Source organism: Haliotis asinina, chromosome 1, assembly GCF_037392515.1.
Source record: "Haliotis asinina isolate JCU_RB_2024 chromosome 1, JCU_Hal_asi_v2, whole genome shotgun sequence".
Taxonomy (NCBI): Eukaryota; Metazoa; Mollusca; class Gastropoda; order Lepetellida; family Haliotidae; genus Haliotis; species Haliotis asinina.
In genome coordinates this window covers 103,895,135-103,920,882 of record NC_090280.1, presented here as the reverse complement: position 1 = coordinate 103,920,882, position 25,748 = coordinate 103,895,135, and the positions used below count along the sequence as shown (strand labels likewise).

Genomic DNA, 25,748 nt, shown 5'->3' with positions numbered 1-25,748 from the left:
AGGCTTTGGCCTAATGCTCTGTACATTCATGTTACACTTAGTACAGAAAATCCACAAACTACACTGACACAAGACCTACCTCGTAGTTTCCTCCTCTCTTGAATGTACCAATCGTGAAAGGGATTCCAATACCTAGCAACATATCTGTCCGTGATAAGGATGGAATGTACTCTTGTGAAATACTCCTCAGCTCCTTCAAAACATTTACGATCAAGCTATAGTGGTCGTGAGTTTGAAACAGATCAGTTTTACTTCCCCCATATGTTTAGCTGCTATCAATATTCTTTAAATTCTGGTCTGTGGGGGTGGTGTGCGATGTCTGATGTCCGAACATTTAAAGATGCAGTATTAAAGAACAAACAAACAAGCTGGTTAGGATACTGAAGAGAGGGCCACCAAAACAGGCAGAGATGCCCATCCGAGGGTACCCTTGCCGCGCCATGGCAAAGTCGGCTATCAGATCTGCAAGGCAGAATCACAATTCGACGTTTTCAGATATTATAGTGCTTCATCATAAAAAGCAGAATGATTTCAGTTGGGTACGTGCATGTGAAACGGATGGACAGCCAAAGAGTCACTCTGAGAAAGATAAGATCATATAGTCCATGCTCACCCAGCAGAACTCCAGACTTTTCATACATATGATGTGAAGGCTGAGTGGTCAAAACAAGGTTCACTGTTCGCTCAAATGAATATAATGAAGTCAAGATCTTAGCCAGTTGAATTTCAGATTTTTCATATATATGATGAGATCAAAACAGAATGTTCCACTGCTGGCTCAAACAAACACACAAGTCACTACTCCATGTAGAGACTCACCTCCTATACTGTTGCCCCAGGCCAGGAATGTCAGCCCCAGGATAGCATTACTGATGTTGAACACAATACCAAATGTCTGAAATGACAACTTCAAATACTATAAAGTCTGTATATATCCTGTTATTTTATGCTGTTGTCTCCTCAGAGTTACCCCCCTTGCCTCACAGCTGCCACAACTTCAACTGCTGCAAGAAATAATTGTTATCTATCACTTTATTGTACTCAAGGATTCTTTTTATACATCATTATGTTTCATAGTTTGTGCAGGATAAGTGAAGCATGTCAATTTCAGCACAGATACATATTTTCATGAATGAGCTGCAGCCATACCAATTTCAATGTCCTATTGTGGCACTTGAACAACAGACGTTTTGATCGGAGGTTAGGTGCTTTGTTCTCCAGACTAATGAGGCATGTTGTCATGGTATATCTGTCATCAATTGGATGACTGCATGCCTTGTTAGACAATAGCACATTTAACATCATCGATCCAGATTCACTTATAATATTACTTATTCAAAAGCTCTTTTAAATTGGGATGTAATATGAAATATATTCTCCATGACAATGTAATAGTGATGTCCACTGAGACACCAGGCCACAGTTTAATGTGTAATAGTGATGTCCACTCAGACACCAGGCCACAGTTTAATGTGTAACAGTGACGTCCACTGTGACACCAGGCCACAGTTTAATGTGTAACAGTGATGTCCACTCAGACACCAGGCCACAGTTTAATGTGTAATAGTGACGTCCACTCAGACACCAGGCCACAGTTTAATGTGTAATAGTTATGTCCACTCAGACACCAGGCCACAGTTTAATGTGTAATAGAGATGTCCACAGTGACACCAGGCCACAGTTTAATGTGTAATAGTGACGTCCACTCAGACACCAGGCCACAGTTTAATGTGTAACAGTGACGTCCACTGTGACACCAGGCCACAGTTTAATGTGTAACAGTGATGTCCACTGTGACACCAGGCCACAGTTTAATGTGTAACAGTGACATCCACTGAGACACCAGGCCACAGTTTAATGTGTAACAGTGACGTCCACTCAGACACCAGGCCACAGTTTAATGTGTAATAGTGATGTCCACTCAGACACCAGGCCACAGTTTAATGTGTAATAGTGATGTCCACTCAGACACCAGGCCACAGTTTAATGTGTAATAGTGACGTCCACTCAGACACCAGGCCACAGTTTAATGTGTAACAGTGACATCCACTGTGACACCAGGCCACAGTTTAATGTCTAATAGTGATGTCCACTCAGACACCAGGCCACAGTTTAATGTGTAATAGTGATGTCCACAGTGACACCAGGCCACAGTTTAATGTGCAATAGTGACGTCCACTGAGACACCAGGCCACAGTTTAATGTGTAATAGTGATGACCACTCAGACACCAGGCCACAGTTTAATGTGTAATAGTGATGTCCACTCAGACACCAGGCCACAGTTTAATGTGTAATAGTGACGTCCACTCAGACACCAGGCCACAGTTTAATGTGTAATAGTGATGTCCACTCAGACACCAGGCCACAGTTTAATGTGTAATAGTGACATCCACTCAGACATCAGGCCACAGTCTAATGTGTAATAGTGATGTCCACTCAGACACCAGGTCACAGTTTAATGTGTAATAGTGATGTCCACTCAGACACCAGGCCACAGTTTAATGTGTAATAGTGATGTCCACTCAGACACCAGGCCACAGTTTAATGTGTAACAGTGACGTCCACTCAGACACCAGGCCACAGTTTAATGTGTAACAGTGACGTCCACTCAGACACCAGGCCACAGTTTAATGTGTAACAGTGACGTCCACTGAGACACCAGGCCACAGTTTAATGTGTAACAGTGACGTCCACTTTGACACCAGGCCACAGTTTAATGTGTAACAGCGATGTCCACTCAGACACCAGGCCACAGTTTAATGTGTAAGAGTGACGTCCACTGAGACACCAGGCCACAGTTTAATGTGTAACAGTGGCGTCCACTATGACACCAGGCCACGGTTTAATGTGTAATAGTGACGTCCACAGTGACACCAGGCCACAGTTTAATGTGTAATAGTGATGTCCACAGTGACACCAGGCCACAGTTTAATGTGTAACAGTGACGTCCACTCAGACACCAGGCCACAGTTTAATGTGTAACAGTGACGTCCACTCAGACACCAGGCCACAGTTTAATGTGTAACAGTGACGTCCACAGTGACACCAGGCCACAGTTTAATGTGTAATAGTGACGTCCACTGTGACACCAGGCCACAGTTTAATGTGTAATAGTGATGTCCACTCAGACACCAGGGCACAGTTTAATGTGTAATAGTGATGTCCACAGTGACACCAGGCCACAGTTTAATGTGTAATAGTGACGTCCACTCAGACACCAGGCCACAGTTTAATGTGTAATAGTGACGTCCACTCAGACACCTGGTGTCTGAGTGGACAGAGTTTAATATGTAACAGTGACGTCCACTATGACACTAGGCCACAGTTTAATGTGTAATAGTGACGTCCACAGTGACACCAGGCCACAGTTTAATGTGTAATAGTGATGTCCACTCAGACACCAGGCCACAGTTTAATGTGTAACAGTGACGTCCAATGAGACACCAGGCCACAGTTTAATGTGTAACAGTGACGTTCACTATAACACCAGGCCACAGTTTAATGTGTAATAGTTATGTCCACTCAGACACCAGGCCACAGTTTAATGTGTAACAGTGACGTCCACTCAGACACCAGGCCACAGTTTAATGTGTAATAGTGATGTCCACTCAGACACCTGGCCACAGTTTAATGTGTAAGAGTGATGTCCACTGAGACACCAGGCCACAGTTTAATGTGTAATAGTGACGTCCACTGAGACACCAGGCCACAGTTTAATGTGTAATAGTGACGTCCAATGAGACACCAGGCCACAGTTTAATGTGTAAGAGTGATGTCCACTGTGACACCAGGCCACAGTTTAATGTGTAACAGTGACGCCCACTGAGACACCAGGCCACAGTTTAACATGGCTTCCCAGGTAAGGTAAAAACAAGTACCATCTATTAACATAAGTCGGGATCAAACCATCAATAGGTCTCCAAGTAGGCACCCAAGTCCAAGTCTTGGGACTGGATCTATGCAATACAATTTAGAATCCAGGATCTGAGGACTGGTTGAAGGAAATGAGAAGCGACATGTTTCAACTGACCTGCAGAATGTTAACAATCTCGTTAGCGACCGAGTAGATCCAGACAACAGCGACAACAAAACCCAGGTAGGCAAACAACTGAAACAAGGACGTACAGTCAGGGATATAAATATAACTGTTCTATTTCTAGTTACATTCCTGTGTTAACTACTGGCTGTACAGAGCTACTAGACCTATCAAACGTTTAAACTCACTAGAAACATTCATCATACGTTATGTTTATATGTATGGCTTCAATAAAGATTGATTTCTCAACAAACTTGAGGGAACCAACTGTAAACATTATGTAGGTCAACTGTACAAGGATAATCCATCAATTTGCTGAAAAGCATCAGCAAATATTGTGAATATGTACAACTGCATTTTTTTTTGGGGGGGGGGGTGCAAAAAATTTGCCAATTTTCACTGATTTTATCAATTTCATGACAGTAATCTTTCCAATGTTTTACCATACATCAGTTCATGTGTAAACATTACCATTTCACACTATGGATATTTTGCAAAACATAGTCTAGAACACTTGCCTGAAGTAAGTTACTTTATTTTACTATTAACTTTTGATGGGAAGTATATATCCCCCAAGTACTCACTCACAAGATATAATTCATATCAGATACTGACAAGTTTCTTTGTTCTTCTCTTGTTCCAGCTGACTGGGCGTATGCAAACTAAGGATTAAAACCTCATTTCTGCCTTGGAGCTTTATCTGAAGATTGGTTCAAGTGCTGTTCCAAATGCCAAACTGTCTAAAATTTAATAAAATCTGGACATTATCCATCTGTGTATTATCGAGAGCTGCAGAGCTCCTGGCTACAGGCTGGATACATTCAGTCACTTGGTCTATTCAGTACAGAAATACCTGCATGCAACATGAAAATGCTGTTGGGTGATTAAATGCTAACTGTTTAATAAAATTCTTCATGCCTGTGTGTGAGCTATGTCAAGTTGGGTAATGGTTATTTATTTTGTGTATTTTAAAAATTTCAATAAATGAATCATGACTACTACGACTCACAGCATGGAATCTAGGCTTGTCAGTGTTCTTGGTGACACAGAAGACTGTCATGCCAAGGACGCCACCGATGATCATTACCAGACCCCATACTGGGAACGCACCGCCCAGTTTCACAAATGCAACTGGAAACACAAGCATGAAATGTTAAACCTTCCCCAACACAACAGTGCTGGCTCCCAAATCCATGTCTTCCAAAGACAGTGTTGAAGTCTTCTCTCTGAGACCTACAGTTGTGAGTGAGTAAGCCTAGTTTTACAGGACTTCCAGCCATATTCCATCATCATCATAGTGGGAGATACCAGAGAGGGTCTTCACACATTGTGACCATGTATGGAACCTGAGGTTTCACCCTGACGACCGAACACTAGGCCACCCACTTACAGTTACATAATGTAGAGCTCAATATATCAGCCTTATATAACTGACCTGTGAATATTGGAGGAACTGGTGGTAGATAGCATGAACATATAACAGCTGGGTGTGATGACACAAGCAGGTGAGTGCTAACAACCAATCCCTAGGCTCAGATAGTGCCAGTCAAGATAGCAATCTTACAGATTTGTGGGTATTATGAAACACGACGAAACATTCCCCCTTAATTCTACTGGATCTACCTTTTGTTGCAAAAACTCCAAACACTGGCCCAGTAAAGCAGTGTAGGGAGTTTAGGTGTCTGTTCCAATTGTCTTTGTCGTCATCACTGCCACTGTAGTCCACCACGGGGATGGTCAACTTCAGCATCAGCAAGATTGGGCACTGCACAACACAGATACAACAGTCTGTAGCAGCAAATAATATTGGTGAGTGGGGTTAAAATTTAAAATCAGATGACGATCACCAGGTAATTTTAACGATGAAGTCCCTGCAAGATATCCAATGTCTATTACATGATTCACAGGTAAGAGCAGCCTATGGCTTCACATAAATACAATGTTCAAGTTCAATATTCCCAGAGACAGACACCAGGGTAAAAATAATCAGGAAGTTTCAGTTTTAAAAGATATATGCAACATGTTTATTATTCACATTCTCAAAAGAACAGGACACTCAAATGATCAGGATACAGGACACTGACCATATGGCGAGACAGGACATTGACCATATGGCGAGCAATGTCATACTGCAAGTGGAACTGGAGAACTGTAATGTTTTTGATTCTTACAAAATATGGATTAACAGTTAAACGAAATACGTGACAGGTGCTTCCACTCTTTTTCAACTGTTTATTTTTAAGCACAGTGGCATGTATAACCAGACTTCACTTTTCACAGGGTGTATCTGTAGTTGTTATCATTGACTAAATTGTGAATTACTCAATCAAGCTTGTCAAGAAATTAGGCTGAAAATATTTCTGATAACTACAGCTGGTTGGGTCAGTTGAAGCCAGTCGTTCATTAGGATGGTACACTCAACAGCCTCCTCACATGGCCTCTATGATGTGCCTCAGAACTTCAGCCAAGTATAGTATTGGCAAAAACATCTCACTTATATCCATTTCTGCAAGTCTTCCAACCTCCCAGTGTTTGAGAGACTGTGTCTAAGCAATGTGGAAGCACATATATGACTGAGAATATGGACAAGAGCAAGAGTGTCAGCTTCTTAAAGGAATAAGGATATACATAATGTTGTGTTTCTCATTTACAGAAGTTGACATCCATGTACAGTATGGTTCAAAATTATTGAGAATAGCTAAAGCATTTCATATTATTAAACGAGAACAAATCAGATAAAATTGAATGTATTGTGAAAGTGAACTGACCTTTTCATGTTGTGTAGGTAACATTTTAATATTTTATCAAGTCTCCTTGAGCTTCATGGCACAGTCTAAGACGGGTAGGCATACTTCCTATCAGAGAGGTTAGTGTCTCGTGAGTTATGCTGTCCCAGTATCGGACCACTTCTCTCTTCATGTCTTCAATTTTTGTCAACCCCTTTTGATTCACACATTTCTTCATCATCCCCCAAATGTTCTCAATGGGATTTAAGTCGGGACTATATGCAGGAAGTGGTAATGCAGTCACATTTTTCTCCTGAAACCACTGCTTGGCATGTTTTGCGGTGTGTTTAGGATCATTATCTTGCTGCAAAATCCAGTCATTTCCATAAAACACATGTGCACTTGGAAGGAGAAAATTATCTAATATGTTAGTGTAGCGTTGACTTGTCAGATTTCCCTCAAACACACACAGCGGGGTCGTTCCTAATAAGGATATCCCTCCCCATACATGAAACTTTGGGCTGTATTTAGGTCGTCGATACAACGGTGCTGACGCAGACTTTGTCCATATTTTCGCATTATTGGGATATACCCATATTGAGCTTTCATCAGTAAAAATCACATTTTCCCAGTCAAAGTTTTCATGTGCCAAACACCACTCAACACGCCTGTCTTTATGTTCTTGTTTCATGAGAGGAGAAGGAATTCCAGTCTTTTTCTCCCATCCAAGATCAATCAAATTTCTTCTAACTGTAGATTTTGATACAACTGTTGATCCCCTTTCTATCATTTCATACCTGATGTTGGAGATGCTTGCCCTTTGCTTTTTAGACGCTAAAATTCCCATCCGGACGCGATCTGAGAAGTCCAATTTTCTGGGTCTCCCTGCTCCTTTCTGGTGCCCAAAATCCTTTCCCTCTTTAAAATTCCTCCTAATCCTATACACAGTAGAAAGAGCAGTTCCTGTTCTCTCTGCCAATGTATTTACATCATCAATTCCTTGATTACACAACTCAAAAATCAACCTTCTTTTATCTTCAGCAGACATTGTTGACAGTGCTGAGGAAAATGACGTCTGCTACAAATTCAGGGGAGGTAACTCTAATTGTACTATACTCAGTAGGCCAAGATGAGTTACCTCCCTTATACCATTACTTAGTTTTAAGTATCAGTGAATCAGTTGAGGTGTTAGGATAGCTCAAAGTAAGAAGAAAAATTCTCAATAATTATGAACCAGACTATACATTCTATTCCTTCCACTTCTAAATGGCATTCAAAGACACTGAATATGGACCCCTAAATGCGTTAAAACTAAGGTTATATAAACATGGTGATAAACATATACATACTGAGTTTGAGAAGGAATGCTTACAGTATTTCCCCATAATATTTCCACTGTTATTTAATACTGATGACCTTATCCCCCCCACCCCCACTAGAAAAAAAAAATGCCATTTTCTGTATAATCTCACCTTGAAAATTTCATAACCTTTTGAATAAAACCTCTTGTCAGGCCAGTTCTCAACATCAATTGGATTTACAGCTTCGAGGAATTCCATGAAGGCAGAGTTGTCCTCCCTTTCTGAAGAACTCTTCTTAGGCAGAGTGTAGTTTTCAACCTGGGCGTGTTCCAGTAGAGGACTTCTTTCATGAGCTGGTGATGAATAAGGTGATGCATAATGAATTATATTTGGCTCATAGTTGGCAATAACACACATGCCTGTACTGTTACACAGGGGAAATTCAACTAAACTACCCATGGATTGCAGAGGGGAGTTAAATACCCCCTTCAATGTAGTAATAAATGTAAAATGTGAAAATATTAATAAATGATAAAGTTTCCAGTAAAGAATCTGTCTACCTTAAAAATGTTACGTGTCAATGGATAAGTCTCTCAACAATTACTATTTGATTTACAACTATTCTACATGAATATATATCTCTTGGAGAGAGCTGTTCCTGTTACAAGTGTCTAAAATGGAAACACTAATTACTTTTAATCATACACAGCATGACTTATCACTGAATCTCATGAAACAATTGAAACTTTTATCCTTTCCATGAAGCAGATGTATTTGTGCTATCAAACATTGTGTGCAAGACGATCGATCCTTTTCAGATCCTCCAGGCCATCATACTATTTTTTACTGGTTATAACCTATGTATCCCCTCCTCTACAATTGATCGTAACACACATATATGTACTATACTTCTATATAGCTGGTCATAACACACATATATGTACTATACTTCTATATAGCTGGCTATAACACACATATATGTACTATACTTCTATATAGCTGGTCATAACACAAATATATGTACTATACTTCTATATACCTGGTCATAACACACATATATGTACTATACTTCTATATAGCTGGCTATAACACAAATATATGTACTATACTTCTATATACCTGGTCATAACACAAATATATGTACTATACTTCTATATACCTGGTCATAACACACATATATGTACTATACTTCTATATAGCTGGCTATAACACACATATATGTACTATACTTTTATATAGCTGGCTATAACACACATATATGTACTATACATGTACTTCTATATAGCTGGCTATAACACACATATATGTACTTTGATTCTATATAGCTGGTCATAACACAAATATATGCACTATACTTCTATATAGCTGGTCATAACACACATATATGTACTATGATTCTATATAGCTGGTCATAACGCATATATGTACTATACTTCTATATAGCTGGTCATAACACACATATATGTACTATACTTCTATATAGCTGGCTATAACACACATATATGTACTATACTTCTATATAGCTGGTCATAACACGCATATATGTACTATACATGTACTTCTATATAGCTGGCTATAACACACATATATGTGTACTTTGATTCTATATAGCTGGTCATAACACAGATATATGCACTATACTTCTATATAGCTGGTCATAACACACATATATGTACTATGATTCTACATAGCTGGTCATAACACATATATGTACTATACTTCTATACATATATACTATACATATACATGTAGCTGCTCACAACACACATATACATGTATGTACTATACTTCTGTATAGCTGGTTATAACACAAATATATGTGTTACACTTCTTCAGAACTGGTTGTAACACACATGTATGTACTATACTTCTGTATAGCTGGTTATAACACAAATATATGTGTTACACTTCTTCAGAACTGGTTGTAACACACATGTATGTACTATACTTCTGTATAGCTGGTTATAACACAAATATATGTGTTACACTTCTTCAGAACTGGTTGTAACACACATGTATGTACTATACTTCTGTATAGCTGGTTATAACACAAATATATGTATTACACTTCTTCAGAACTGGTTGTAACACACATGTATGTACTATACTTCTGTATAGCTGGTTATAACACAAATATATGTGTTACACTTCTTCAGAACTGGTTGTAACACACATGTATGTACTATACTTCTATAGAGCTGGTTATAACACAAATATATGTGTTACACTTCTTCAGAACTGGTTGTAACACACATGTATGTACTATACTTCTGTATAGCTGGTTTTAACACAAATATATGTGTTACACTTCTTCAGAACTGGTTGTGACACACATGTATGTACTATACTTCTATAGAGCTGATCATAACATAACCATTTGTACTGTACACCTTACTAACGGTTATAAGACATATATGTCCTACATAGCTAGTTATAACACTAGTATCTGTACTATACTCTTACAGCCGGTTATAACATTAGTTTCTATGCTACATTCCTGTACGAATGGTTACAGCAGAAGTACCTATAATCATTTAGGAAACTGACAAATCTATCCTCAAGTACATCGTTATTTACTTCACCTATATCATGTGCAGTAAGCAGGATGCATTAACTTAATTATACAGTAATTCAATCAGAGACTTCATAGTTACACTATAGCAACTATTAGTAAACACAGAATGAGAAATAAAGTTATTGAAAAAGCAATTCAAAATGCCAAATAAAGTGTGGTGATCTGCCAACATCTTGGTGAAAGTGCAGGATGCAAAAACGAACAGTATAAGAAAATATAAATAAGCATACTTTAAGGCAGACAAATTTCATGTGTGAGAACTGTCATGTTTAAAACATTGTCATGTGTGAGCATGGCAGATGGACTTTTTACAAACATACAACCATGAAGCCTTACAAACTGTACAGGTCCTGGACACTGAAACAAGCCCCAGCGCGGTCGACCTAAACACAAAGCAGGACCAAAGAGCAGATTAAATATGCCCAATCTCATAACTCAGCCAATCAGGTACAAGCCTATCACACACAGATCGGGCGACAAGACAATGAGGGATGACAGTGGGATAATCTCTAGATACAGAGAAACTGACGACACATGCTGCTGGGCAGAGTGCCGCATTCTGGGAGACAGTCATCTGTGAACATGTGTTAGTAGTACACACAAATACAGAAAGCAAGAAAGACCAGCTGATGCATAAAATGCCATGTCAAGAATTTTCTCCCTTCCTTCTCAGAGAGAGACACATGAATTTCTGTATTACAAATTTCTTTCTTTCAAACCAGGTTCAGCAACATGTATGATCACTTGTGTCATTTTCACACATACTGAATGGCGACTTGGAAGTCAGTTAATGCCACTTGTTATTCAGTACTTGTTATTTATTTACTGAAATCATAGCTCAAAGGACAAAATGGCTTTTTGAAAAGTTCACAAAGGGGGAAGTGGTGCGCAAACTGTTATAGATTCATTTTGTACCTGTTAAATATTATTGACATATTTCATGATAGCTACTGAAAATAGATTTGTAAACACTGGTTTAAGTCCTTCTCTCTCTCTCTCTGGGCAAACAGACGGACAAACATCATGAATGCTGGCCTGGGCAAACAAACAGACAAACATGATGAATACTAGCCTGGACAAACAGACAGACAAACATGATAAATGCTAGCCTGGGCAAACGAACAGACAAACATGATGAATGCTAGCCTGTGCAAACAAACAGACAAACGGATGATGAATGGATGGACATTAGGTGAAAGTGAGAATGACACTGCAAGATATGCTTCTGTACCTCTGGTATCTATGGAAACTGTGGCCTGCAACAGTTCCTCTTGAATGTTATATGGATTCGTGGGAGACGAGGCGGTTCCATCTTGTCATAGACAACATATGTGGGAAAATGTTAGTAAAATACATGGCGCACATTCTGCAAGATGTCACACAACAGCTCCACAACTCGAGTAACAGCATCAACTTCACATTGTTAAACTCATTTACAAGAATATTCTGGAACGAGAGTGTTGAAGAGTGTCACAGAGCGTCAGATCCTTCCCTCAATCACCTAACTGTTTCGTCAAGGCTCATTCCTGAACCCATATACACCTTCACTCAAGTCAAATTACAGACAAACTTGAACTAATAACATATCAAGTAGAAACTTTAACGAACACCATTAATGTTGAACATCTGTTGATTTTGCATGCATATAGCATATCACATTTTCTAACAGATTCTGTTCATGACTGTACATGATATATGAAACCTCACAGACTTAAATGAAACGTACACAAGAACTAAACTACATTGTAAATAACTAATGAATAAGTACATACTTTACACTGTTTGGGCTTTACCATAAGACTCATTGAGAAAGTAGGAGAATTCTGTGTGCATCTTCCCCTACCTGCGGCATTGACAGACACTGCAGAATCTGGACAGTCACCCTCATGTCCCAAGTCCTCTGTGTGTGCTAAAAGTTAGTACAAGCAGTGAAAGCACCAGTCACCTATAAAAAATATCTATCACACAGGAGACATCAACAGTTTACCTGAAAAGTTGCCAATAATAAAATAAATGCATACATTTACACTTTTTCTCCTGTAATTCTGTTTTTTAAATAAGTGACTGGCCTTACAGCTGAGGTCATTTCAGGCTTGTGAGAGCAGTACAGACTTTACTGACCAGGATCAGTGCGGGGAGTTATGCTGATTTGAACCCCTATTTCAGTGAGGGTGATACATTGACTTGAACCTGAGTTGGTCTTAATGTGCGACAATGCTTGTTTACTTTGCTGTCAAACAAAATGTCATATTTTCCTCATTCTGTATATCAAATGTGCTGGAATTACAAACAAACTTTTATGACTTAATGCAGTAATTTTAGAACTTCCATGAAAACCTCATAATTAGTTCATCATGAACACAGAAACTTCGAGAGAAATTCCACCTCAAAACTGAACTACATGAAAAAAATATGAAAAGAATAACAAATCCATTTCTCACTTGGCGGCGGCACGATCACTGTCTGGTCCTCGGGCCGATGTCGTCCCTTTTGGTAAATGTATCTCCCGATGACAACCACGAGCACATAGAACACATACAGACCTATGAAACCTGTAACCCACAATGTCCATCACGCTTACTTCCAAGCAAGTGTCATTTAGCCAGGAAGGAACTGACAATATTGTTAACATGTACAGCTTCAAACACATGATGGGAGCATGTTTCTTTTGGTATTTAGATATACTTGTATTTCAGAATGGTGTATATTTACAATAGAGATGAGTGAAAAAATATAGCTGGAAGACAGATTTTGGTGTGGGTTTTTTTCAGTCAAAATCTCAACTTCCACCACCACCCCTTAAATACACTTGAAACATTTCTGTACCCATTGATCATGCAATCTAAAAACTGAATGAACAACTTTTCAGCAAATTTTCAGCAGTTTTAAGACCTTTGGCAACAAAATACTTATTGTCCTGACACAGTACCTGCCAACATTTTAATGTGAACATTTCAGGAGAGCAGAACAAGTATTTTCTAAGAAGGATCAGCCATTTTATATTCTGGGCACAGGCACCATAAATCAGTGCACTGTGAATTACTTGTTTAGGTTGGCTCATCCTGGTGTAAGGGCATGTTTTGCATGAGTGTGCTTGATTAGCAACTGAACAATATCCTGTATCTCTGAAACACCCAGAGGTCCACAAAGTTGATAACTTCCGTTTCTCTGAAGTGATACCCACAGGAGTAGCTGTTCTGCTGATTTTCAGTGCGATGGGGCTCACATGACATTTTAATATGCATAGTATTATAAGCTCTTGTTTCTCAACCTAATGCTTCAAACTTTGTTATCTCCTTCTTCCACAGGATGTAGAAAGTCCAGAATGCAGCAGCCAGATAGAAGATGACATCACGGAGAAACGGGCGCTGCATGGAATCAAATGGGCAGACAACAGCGATGACACCAGCAACTATCGTTGTCACAAACACACCAGCACCTACAGGAAAACACAAAGAAGGGACATAACTCTTGGAGAACATAATTAAAGGACATAAATCTTGGCAAACATAATGCAGGGTGATAATTCTTGGAGAACTTAATGAAAGGACATAACTGTAAATACTGTAGGAACACAATTCTTTCAAACTGATATTACCTGGTTCAGTTTTAAGCCTGTAAAATATCATGAGTAGGCAGGGAAAGAATGGCAACATATCATACAGTCCTCACACCCATAAAGTATATCGCCAGTCCCGTATACGCAGTGAACAGTGCAGACAGAAACACACACACTACTGGGTCCACTGTTCAATGGCCACTAGATGTATCTTGTAGGCAGGGAAAGAATGGCAAAATATCATACAGTCCTCACACCCATAAAGTATATCGCCAGTCCCGTATACACAGTGAACAGTGCAGACAGAAACACACACACTACTGGGTCCACTGTTCAATGGCCACTAGATGTATCTTGTAGGCAGCTACTTCAGCAAAGGGAGGTAATTCCAAACTCATGCACACTGAGTGATATCCAATCAAAATTTATATAAATAACAAACAGAACGACATCTAACTACATATCATGTACAATTCATCAACTGAAAAATTCCAGCCTGACTAACCGAACAGGGCGCCCACAGCCATGCCTGCATCCCCATTCTTGGCACTGCCTATAGCTGCAATGGCAGAGAAAATATCTGGGGCTCCGTTTCCAAATGCAAGAAATGTTACGCCCTGATTCAGATGAAGGAACAGAACAGCAGTGAAAGTTGCTACATCGTGTCATGGGAGATGGGACAGACTTCATGGGGAAACAGTGAAAGTTGCTAGACCACGCCATGGCAGATCATCAGGGACAGGCTTTTTTGGGAAACAGTGAAAGTTGCTAGACCATGCCATGGGAGATGGGACAGGTTTGTTGGGGAAACAGTGAAAGTTGCTACATCATGTCATGGGAGATGGGAAATGTTTGTTGGGGAAACAGTGAAAGTTGCTAGACAATGTCATGGGAGATGGGACAGGCTTGTCGGAGCAGTAGTGAAAGTTGTTACACCATGCCATGGGAGATGGGACAGGCTTGTCGGAGCAGCAGTGAAAGTTGTTACACCATGCCATGGGAGATGGGACAGGCTTGTCGGAGCAGCAGTCAAATTTACAGTCATGGAGAAGGCTTGTCTGTGTTGGGCAGATCAAGGTACTGAGGTAAGTATTTCTGTTTCTATAATTTCATGTCCAAACATTTGATTCCATCCAAAGATTTGTTTGTACATGGTCTGCCATCAGCATAATTACTGAGCAAAATTATACAAGGAAGGATGGGGTACTGTATGGACAGTTAACTTTAAGGAGTAACTTGACAACCTCTGCATGGTTGTACATGACAGACAGTTGCATTTCTTTATTTAGTGGTATGCAGTTGATTGTTTTGGGCAGTCATGGATGCAGGTGGGCGGTAAAAATTTTATAATGTTCGTCGCTGATGGTGTCTGACAGCTATAAATGCCAGGGTTCTGCCATGGAATTGTAAGTACGTGTAATATGCCTTTGTGAAACTGTGCTTAATAAAATTGTTCATTGATAGCCAAAATAGTTTGAGAGTGATTTGTAGTGATTTGTACATGTTAGTGCCATAGTTTGGGTTATTTCACAAGGTGAGTTAGAAATGTGAAAAGTGTTGTTACAGACATGAAAGCATTTAAGTAGGTTCTTGGTTGATATGGCTTCAGCTTAAACATGCTTCGTGTGGTATACTGATGACACTTCATCAAACACAACTTTAGGAATTTGTGCCATGTGTTCAACCATGTAATAAGTTGTGTTGAGCTGAATGAGAATATCTTAGAATTTGTTGTTTGTTGACTTTTGAGATTTGTAAAGGATACGGCCACATTGTGACTGAGCCTCAGTGTCCTTGATATGACGGTCAGTGATGGGCAGAAGCTGAAACACAGGAAATGTACATCACCTGTGTGATATACACCACAGTCTGGTATCACACAGTCAGGGTGATATACACCACTGTCTGGTATCACACAGTCAGGGTGATATACACCACTGTCTGGTATCACACAGTCATGGTGATATACACCACTGTCTGGTATCGCACAGTCACAGTGATATACACCACTGTCTGGTATCACACAGGGTGATATACACCACTGTCTGGTATCACACAGTCAGGGTGATATGCACCACTGTCTGGTATCACACAGTCTGGGTGATATACACCACTGTCTGGTATCACACAGTCACAGTGATATACACCACTGTCTGGTATTACACAGTTAGGGTGATATACACCACTGTCTGGTATCACACAGTCAGGGTGATATGCACCACTGTCTGGTATCACACAGTCAGGGTGATATACACCACTGTCTGGTATCACACAGTCATGGTGATATGCACCACTGTCTGGTATCACACAGTCAGGGTGATATACACCATTGTCTGGTATCACACAGTCATGGTGATATGCACCACTGTCTGGTATCACACAGTCAGGGTGATATGCACCACTGTCTGGTATCACACAGTCAGGGTGATATGCATCACTGTCTGGTATCACACAGTCAGGGTGAAACATACCACTGTCTGGTATCACATAGTCACGGTGATATACACCACTGTCTGGTATCACACAGTCACGGTGAAATACACCAATATAATTATGTCTACAAACCACCATTTGGTACAGTAATACGTCATCATATGCAAGATAAGTGTCTATGCAAACAAAATTACATTAGTACAAACCTAACAGGCTTAAGATATGACACACATTTTAAAAAAATAAACCATGAAGTGATTTAAGCAGAATAAGAAAGTTATATGTCTATAAACTTGTCCTCATTCTTCACCTCCATCAAAGAAACAAAATAAACTGTAAATGCAAGATTGCATGTTTCAATATTCCAATAATTTTATGTGTTAACATTGTTTAAAGTTTAAACTTCATCTTAAACTCAAATTTACTAAAACTTCGAATTCAAACATCTTAACTCGTTGGTCTAATGGTTATGGCTGTGGATTTATAATCCTAAACTTACAGGTTCAAATCCCACTTGCATCAGCCAAAACTTTTGTAACTAATTTAACTAATATTCATAATGTATTTAAATTAGCCTCGTTTCCAGCACTTGTTTATCACATGACATCCCTAAGGTAGCACATAATCTAAAAAAGCATGCTCTTCAGTCTGTGCCTGACCACCATGCGGGAAAGCTGCTCACCTCACTGTCTGCTAATTACAGCATGTTAAGGAACAAATGTAAGTTACTTTAAATTCATATCACTTCTACTTTTATTCCTATATTAGCTATAGTAGTAATGAGTTATATATAATTATTGGTAAACAATTTTTGATAAGTTTAGTGAAATGCTGTTCAACTGTATGTTCAACCGGATGTTTTTGTGCAGTTTTAGTGCAGTGTAAAGTTTGTTCATGCCTAAAGTAAATAAGTTTGAAGTGCATTGAGCAAAGATTATGAAATTACTTTTCTTACATTGTAGTTTTTTGAACCTCATCAGAGCTGTACAGATCTCCTCATGCTCCTGATTCGTTCATTCATCTGTCAGTCAACATCAGTCAGTCAACGTCACAGTTTTCATGAATAAATTACAGCCGGATTCTTGTAACTAAAGGTGAAAATAATAAACTCTGATGCGAGTGTCGAAGATTTTGTTCTTGCATCTACATTTGTTCAAAAAAATTTGCAGACAGTGAGGTACGTATGGTGTTCATCTTTCAACGTTTAATGCGTGGTGGTCTACAGTTCTCAATGATTGCAACGTTGAACCGTGTGGCAATGTTAACGTTTATTGTCAGAGTTTATTGTATTCAATATTAGTTACTATTAATCTATTCAACCTGACATTCCTGGTCAACGATTATATATTCCTCCTACTATGTGATGTGACTTCCTGGTGCGTAGCTGACGTGTTTCAGAAGCATAATGGCTGAACGTAGCAGTGATAGCGATGCTTCTCTGGACATTCATGAACGTATTCAGCGTCTGAGAACCATGACTGAGAAAGGCAAAAGTGAACATTTACGTTTGTTGAGGAACAAGACTATTGGTGCTCTTTCTAATCTGACAAAGTGCAAAAATGAACTTGAATCTTTATTGTTTGATAATGATAATTTGCCTTTAGTGAAGTCATGTATTCACAAGTTACATGATTTGTCTTCCCGTTACCAAACTTGTAATGAGATTTATTCCAGTTCACTTGACACCGAGGAAGCTAGAACAGCCGCTGTCCAGCACGCTGAGGCTAAACTTCGAGACATCAAACATGTTCATGATTTAGCTGTGAGCTGGATTGGAAAAGCTGAACGTGAGTTGTTTGATCAAGTACGTAATCAATCTGTTTGCCAAGATTCAGCAGATGATAAACAGTCTCAGGTATCCAGTAAATCTCAAATCTCTCATGTCAGTTCTACTCAATCTGCACGGTTAATGGAGAAAGCTAAACTTGCTGAACTTCGTACAGAAAAAGCAATGTTTGAAACACAATCTAAGATTAAGCAGTTACAGCTGGATATTGACATCGCTAAAGCTACAGCAAGAGAGAAGGTGTTTGCTGATGAAGAGGAAACGATTATTCGCCAGCAACACGTCAAGTTCCATAATCCAGATCATGATGAGATACATCAACCTCTTCTATCCTCCGATGTAAAGTGTGAGGCAAACATTATCCCAAATCTTGTAAACCTTGATCATTCACTGAATCCAAATGCAACTGAATACCATTCTTATGACTCCAGACGTTTTGATAATCACATGAAAGGCAATGAACATTTGCACAGTGTTCCTGGTTATCCTATTTTTGCTCCAAGTAATCAGTTTATTGAAGCCCAGCAACAAATGGTAAATGCAATGTTTCTTCCTCGGTCTGAAGTTTCTAAGTTTACAGGGGAGCCAACTGAATTTGCAGCTTTTATGATGGCGTTCGATGCTCACGTTGTTCCCCACACAAACAGCGATGCTGATAGGCTGTAATATCTAGATCAACAGTTACAAGGTGAGCCCAAAGATTTGATTTCTGGATGCTTATACATGGATGTTGCTTCTGGATATCAACAAGCAAGACGCCTTTTGTTTGAAGAATACGGTAACCCAAACAGGGTATCTACTGCTTATCTGAACAGAATACTGTCTTGTCCTGTTTTGAAACATGATGATTTTCAAGGACTTAAACAGTTCTCTTTCAATCTTAAGAAATGCTACCATGTCATGCAGAGTATGTCTCAGCTGTTGGTTCTCAATCATGCTCCTTATTTGCAAGCTATTGTGTTGAAGCTTCCACAACATCTCCAGAGCAAGTGGAGGGACCGTGTAACGTCTCTAACGATGAATGGGGAGTGTTTCAACGGATTTAAGGACCTGGTGGACTTCATCGAATTTGCAGCGAAGTCCGCGAATGAGCCAACATTTGGTAAACAGGCGCTTACCGCTAGCCAGGATCTTCTTCAGCCTAAAAATAACAGCTCCAGTAAAGGTAAACAGTCTTCCTCAAGGTCTCAGTCAGCAAGTTTTGTCACACAAGTTGGACACTCGCCTGATGGTAAGGTCAACAGTCCCAAATGTTTCTACTGCAAACAGTTTCATGATCTTGATGAGTGTAAACATTTCAAACAGAAATCCCTTGTGGAAAAACGTGACTTTTTGAAAACCTGTAACAGATGTTTCAGTTGTTATGGTCTTGGTCATTCTGCTAAAGGGTGTATGAGGAAAAAGATCTGCAAGACCTGCAATAAACGTCACCCAACAGCTATGCATGATAACAGTTATCAGTCCAGTAGGAATGCAAGTCACGAGGTTAACAGGGATAAAGTGAATGAGCAATCTAACAAAGGTTTGAACAATTCTACAAGTTGCAATGCATCCAAATCTAATTGTATTGAAACCATTTTCCAACCAATTCTTCCCGTTCAAGTAACAGTGAAAGGCAGCAACAAGGGGACGACTACCTACGCTATGTTGGACAACGGGAGCACTGGATGTTTCATGACTGAGGATCTGAGAAATCGACTGGATGTCAAGTCTAAACCAGCTACACTGAAGCTTCAGACGATGAATGGCACAGAATATGTCAATACATCTGTGGTAAACGGTCTTGTCGTCTCGGACCTTGATGGCACTAATCATGTGAGTCTCCCCGGTACATATTCTAAGGAAGTTATGCCTGTTGATCATGCTCACATTCCAAAGCCAGAATTGCTCAAACAGATACCTCATCTCAGAACAGTTGCAGATAAGTTGCCAACGTATATGCCAAATCTTGATATTGGAATTTTGATTGGTAGTAACTGTCCAGATGCTCTCAAACCTTTAGAAGTTGTTTCATCAAATGATTCAGGACCTTTTGCTGTCTTGCATAAACATGGCTGGACAATCAATGGCCCAATGCAAGTTCGGCAGAATATTGTTGACAATACCGTTGTCTGTAATAGAATCATCCTTCATGAAGTTGAGAAGTCGAGGGAATGCATAGCACCAGAAACAGTTCTGAAACTATTTGAATTAGATTTCAGTGAGAACGATCTTGGTTGTACACCAGGTGCACGTGGTTACTCTATAGAGGATCAGCAATTCATGGAGAAAACAGAAAACAGTATTCAGTATATTGATGGCCATTTCCAAATTCCACTTCCTTTCCGTAATGAAAGGCTTATGCCAAATAACAGAGAGCAAGCTATCAAACGTGTCCTTTGGCAAAAGAAGAAAATGTTAAGAGATAAAATGTACCATAAGGACTACGTGAAATTCATGGACACCATAATTTCAAAAGGCTTTGCTTGTGAAGTACCTGAAAGTGAGTTAATTGGCAAAGAGGGTTGTGTTTGGTACTTGCCCCATCATGGCGTATACCATCCTAAAAAGCCAAACAAAATCAGAGTTGTATTTGACTGTAGTGCAAAATGTAATGGTTGTTCACTTAATGATGTTCTTCTCCAGGGACCAGATCTTGCAAATTCATTGATTGGGGTTCTCACAAGGTTTCGTTCAGAATCTGTGGCATTTATGGGAGATGTGGAAGCCATGTTCCATCAGGTCAAGGTGCCAAAGGAACAACAGGACTTTCTTAGATTCTTCTGGTGGCCCAATGGGAATATTCAAGGGGAACTGAAAGAGTTTAGAATGACTGTCCATACATTTGGAACCATATCGTCTCCAACCATTGCTAACTATGCCTTGAGGGAATCGGCAAACAAGGCAAAGAATAGGTATGATAATGACGTTATCCAAACCATTCTGCGGAACTTTTATGTGGATGACTGCCTTAAATCTGTTAAGGATGATCAAACTGCAGTAAAACTGATATCCGATTTACAGTCAGTATGTGCAGAAAGTGGCTTCAATCTCACCAAGTTTACTTGCAATAGTAAAGAGGTTCTTTCGTCTATTCCTTCTGAGCATTGTTCCAAAGAAGTACAGACTATAGATTTGAGTTATGATGATATTCCAATGGAAAGAGCACTTGGTATGCAGTGGGATGTTATGATGGATAGTTTCAGGTTTTCAGTTAATCTACCTCACAAACCACCAACCAGAAGAGGAATTTTGTCTACAATGTCCTCTCTGTACGATCCACTGGGACTTGTCTCTCCTATCTTGTTGCCAGCGAAGAGGATTCTCCAAGATCTCTGTAGAGATAAATCTCTCGGTTGGGATGATGAAGTTGATGATGGCCATAAGCTGAGATGGGAGCAATGGCTCTCTGACTTGGAATATCTGAAAGGTTTGTCTGTCAGACGTTGTCTCAAACCAATAGATTTTGGAAATATTATTTCAAGTCAACTGCATATCTTCTCTGATGCCAGTGTTTCAGGATATGGGTGTGCGGCATACCTTCGCTTATGTGATGACAAGGACAACATTTATACCTCCCTATTGATGGGCAAAGCCAGGTTAGCACCCTTAAAAATTGTGACTATTCCAAGACTTGAACTTACTGCAGCAGTCACAGCAGTGAAAATAGGCCAGTTTTTGCTCAAGGAATCAGATATTGATATTGATAGTGTTACATACTATACTGACTCCACGACAGTGCTTCATTACATTTGTAATGAGCGTAATAGATATCCAGTCTTTGTGGCAAACAGAGTCAAGATGATCAGGGATTACGCCTCTCCTCAACAGTGGAAGTACATTGACACTAGGCAGAATCCAGCAGATACTGCGTCTCGTGGATTAAGTTGTAAACTGTTTCTTAAGTCAACAGCTTGGTTCAGGGGGCCAGATTTTCTTAGAAGTGCTGAATTAGAATGGCCTGTCTTTGAATCTGAGAGTCAGGGAGCTGTTAGTCTGGTACAGTCCAATACTGATGTTCAAGACACTGGTGCTGCTCAACGTCTTCTGAACCATTATTCGTCATGGTATCGTCTGAAACGAGCGGTGGCACTCTACCACAGATTCTTCTCATACCTTCAATCAAAAGGAAAAATTCAAAAGCACAAGTATCTGAGGTCACTGACAATCAAAGAGCTTGATGTTGCAGAGTACAGTATAGTCAGGTGTGTTCAGCAGACTCATTACAAAGCAGAACTTGCTTCCCTTGTCAGTTCATGTGAACGAGGCCGAGTACACGTTAGTCTCCCTAGAAGCAATTCGATTTGTAAGTTGAATCCAGTTGTCCGTGATGGTTTGCTGTGTGTTGGTGGTCGCATTAACAAAGCTGACATCTCAGATGACATGAAACATCCATGTTTGTTACCACGAAAATGCCATGTTTCTTCTTTGATTATTCAAGACATTCATCACAGTTTGGGACATGCAGGACGCAATCATGTCTTGTCTTCTCTGAGAGAAAAGTACTGGATTACAAGTGCAAACTCAGCAGTTAGAAGTGTCTTGAGTAAATGTGTCACATGTAGACGATTCAAGATGCCAACCAGTGTACAGCAGATGTCTGAACTGCCAGCAAATCGCGTAAATCCAGCTCCTCCTTTCACCTTCACTGGTGTTGATTTTTTTGGCCCGCATATAGTGAAAGAAGGTAGAAAAAGTGTTAAACGGTACGGTGCTCTTTTCACGTGTCTAGTTAGCAGAGCTGTCCATCTAGAAACTGCTAATTCTTTGGACACAGATTCTTTTATCAACGCTCTTCGCAGATTTATTGCCCGTAGAGGACCAGTGAAAGAAATTGTATGTGACAATGGTACAAACTTCAGAGGTGGTGCAAAAGAACTGAGTCAGTCTTTGCTTGATATGGATCAGTCAAAACTGGCTTCATATTTTCTTCAGAAAGGTATCACTTGGAAGTTTAATCCCCCAGCTGCGAGTCACATGGGCGGTGTTTGGGAAAGAATGGTGAGATCTGTCCGAAACATTCTGAATCCTATGCTGCATGAGTTCGGTCACAGACTGGACGATGAGATGTACAGAACTTTCCTGTGTGAAGTGGAAGCTATTTTGAACTCTCGACCTTTGACCCCTGTGTCAAGTGACTCTGATGACCTGGATCCACTTACGCCAAATCACTTACTCATGTTGAAGTCAAACGTCTTCATTCCTCCTCCTGGAGATTTCAAGCAAGATGATATGTATGGATATAAACGCTGGAGACGAATTCAGCATCTTGCTAACGTTTTCTGGTCACGCTGGAGAAAGGAGTATCTTGTGAATCTACAACAGCGACAGAAGTGGAATCATCCTAAACGTAATTATCAGCTGGATGACATTGTGTTGTTGAAAGATGAGTATCTGCCCAGAAGTGCGTGGTCTTTGGGTCGCATCACTAGAACTGAGCCTGACAAAAGTGGTATTGTCCGGAACGTAAAAGTGAAAATCAAAGGCTCTGAACTTCGTAGACCAGTTCACAAGCTGGTTCTACTTCTACCATCAAAGTCATTTTGATTCAAATTTGTATTTTGCATTTCAGAATTTGTTAAACACACCGGGTGTGTTTAAGAGGCCGAGTGTGTAAATGCAAGATTGCATGTTTCAATATTCCAATAATTTTATGTGTTAACATTGTTTAAAGTTTAAACTTCATCTTAAACTCAAATTTACTAAAACTTCGAATTCAAACATCTTAACTCGTTGGTCTAATGGTTATGGCTGTGGATTTATAATCCTAAACTTACAGGTTCAAATCCCACTTGCATCAGCCAAAACTTTTGTAACTAATTTAACTAATATTCATAATGTATTTAAATTAGCCTCGTTTCCAGCACTTGTTTATCACATGACATCCCTAAGGTAGCACATAATCTAAAAAAGCATGCTCTTCAGTCTGTGCCTGACCACCATGCGGGAAAGCTGCTCACCTCACTGTCTGCTAATTACAGCATGTTAAGGAACAAATGTAAGTTACTTTAAATTCATATCACTTCTACTTTTATTCCTATATTAGCTATAGTAGTAATGAGTTATATATAATTATTGGTAAACAATTTTTGATAAGTTTAGTGAAATGCTGTTCAACTGTATGTTCAACCGGGTGTTTTTGTGCAGTTTTAGTGCAGTGTAAAGTTTGTTCATGCCTAAAGTAAATAAGTTTGAAGTGCATTGAGCAAAGATTATGAAATTACTTTTCTTACATTGTAGTTTTTTGAACCTCATCAGAGCTGTACAGATCTCCTCATGCTCCTGATTCGTTCATTCATCTGTCAGTCAACATCAGTCAGTCAACGTCACAGTTTTCATGAATAAATTACAGCCGGATTCTTGTAACTAAAGGTGAAAATAATAAACTCTGATGCGAGTGTCGAAGATTTTGTTCTTGCATCTACATAAACATAAAAGTCAAGTCTGCAGAAGGGGTGTGACGCAACTTGGACATTATCATAAAATATTACATAATATAATATAATACATTTACAGAGCACCTGATGTCCACCTTACGATGCACAGAGGCATTAAACACAAGTTATAAGCAAAGTGCAGATATTAGTACCTCAGTTTAAAACTGAATATACAGGTTTTTTCTCTCATGACTTTCGAGCTGAAGCACAAAGTGTTAACACTGTATCATCACACAATCTTTACATGACCTACTCCACATGATTTATAACAAGGCCATAACTCACAAGTCATCTGCAGTGACTGCTAGACCAACAAACAGAAACAGCCACCATAGGAACTGGAACAGACAAAAATACAATAAACAGCACTACAGAGGGATTGTCTAGGGAACCACAGGGCACTAGAACTGCACTAAATTCACACTACAATGGGACTATCTAGGACACTACATAACACTAAAACAACACTACATTCACACTACAAATTGAAAATCTAGGGCACTTCAAGACATTAAAAGAACAATACATTCATACTACAAGGGGACTATCTTGGACACTACATGACACTAAAACAACACAACATTCACACTACATATTGAAAATCTAGGACACTTCATGACACTGAAACACCACTACATCCACATTAAAAATGGATTATCTAGGACACTTCATGACACTAAAACAACACTGCATTCACACTACAAATGTATTATCTAGGACACTAAATGACACTAAAACAGCACTACATTCACACTAAAAGTTGAAAATCTAGGACACTACGTGACACTAAAACAGCACTACATTCACACTACAAATGAATAATCTAGGACACTTCATGATACTAAAACAACACTAAATGCATACTTCAAATTGAAAATCTAGGACAATACATGACATTAAAACAACACAACATTC

General features: G+C 39.5%; 2 protein-coding genes across 5 annotated transcripts in view; one reads left to right on the top strand and one right to left on the bottom strand.

The window, feature by feature from the left end:
• Nucleotides 1-25,748, bottom strand: part of LOC137257625 (mitochondrial sodium/calcium exchanger protein-like) — a 33,529-nt gene that overhangs the window by 3,396 nt on the left and 4,385 nt on the right. For 3 of the 4 annotated variants that reach the window (XM_067794957.1, XM_067794981.1, XM_067794971.1), the window contains exons 3-16: nt 25,119-25,171; nt 15,964-16,021; nt 14,704-14,815; nt 13,911-14,078; nt 13,081-13,191; nt 12,483-12,548; nt 11,871-11,951; nt 8,236-8,417; nt 5,661-5,802; nt 5,047-5,168; nt 4,032-4,109; nt 820-895; nt 382-462; nt 80-144 (exon numbers count right to left, since the gene is read on the bottom strand). In XM_067794957.1, coding sequence (XP_067651058.1) covers nt 80-144; nt 382-462; nt 820-895; nt 4,032-4,109; nt 5,047-5,168; nt 5,661-5,802; nt 8,236-8,417; nt 11,871-11,951; nt 12,483-12,548; nt 13,081-13,191; nt 13,911-14,078; nt 14,704-14,815; nt 15,964-16,021; nt 25,119-25,171 — 1,395 coding nt within the window. The remainder of the gene's footprint in view (nt 1-79; nt 145-381; nt 463-819; nt 896-4,031; nt 4,110-5,046; nt 5,169-5,660; nt 5,803-8,235; nt 8,418-11,870; nt 11,952-12,482; nt 12,549-13,080; nt 13,192-13,910; nt 14,079-14,703; nt 14,816-15,963; nt 16,022-25,118; nt 25,172-25,748) is intronic. The other variant, XM_067794963.1, reaches the window with a different exon arrangement.
• Nucleotides 23,324-23,999, top strand: LOC137285589 (uncharacterized). Its single transcript, XM_067817746.1, has one exon. It carries the CDS (start codon nt 23,374-23,376, stop codon nt 23,941-23,943), a length of 570 nt encoding a protein of 189 aa, XP_067673847.1. The 5' UTR covers nt 23,324-23,373; the 3' UTR covers nt 23,944-23,999.

What these genes read in the sequence shown, in the direction of transcription:
- LOC137285589 (XM_067817746.1), top strand. Translation starts at nt 23,374, where the DNA reads ATGGGCGGTGTTTGGGAAAGAATGGTGAGATCTGTCCGAAACATTCTG.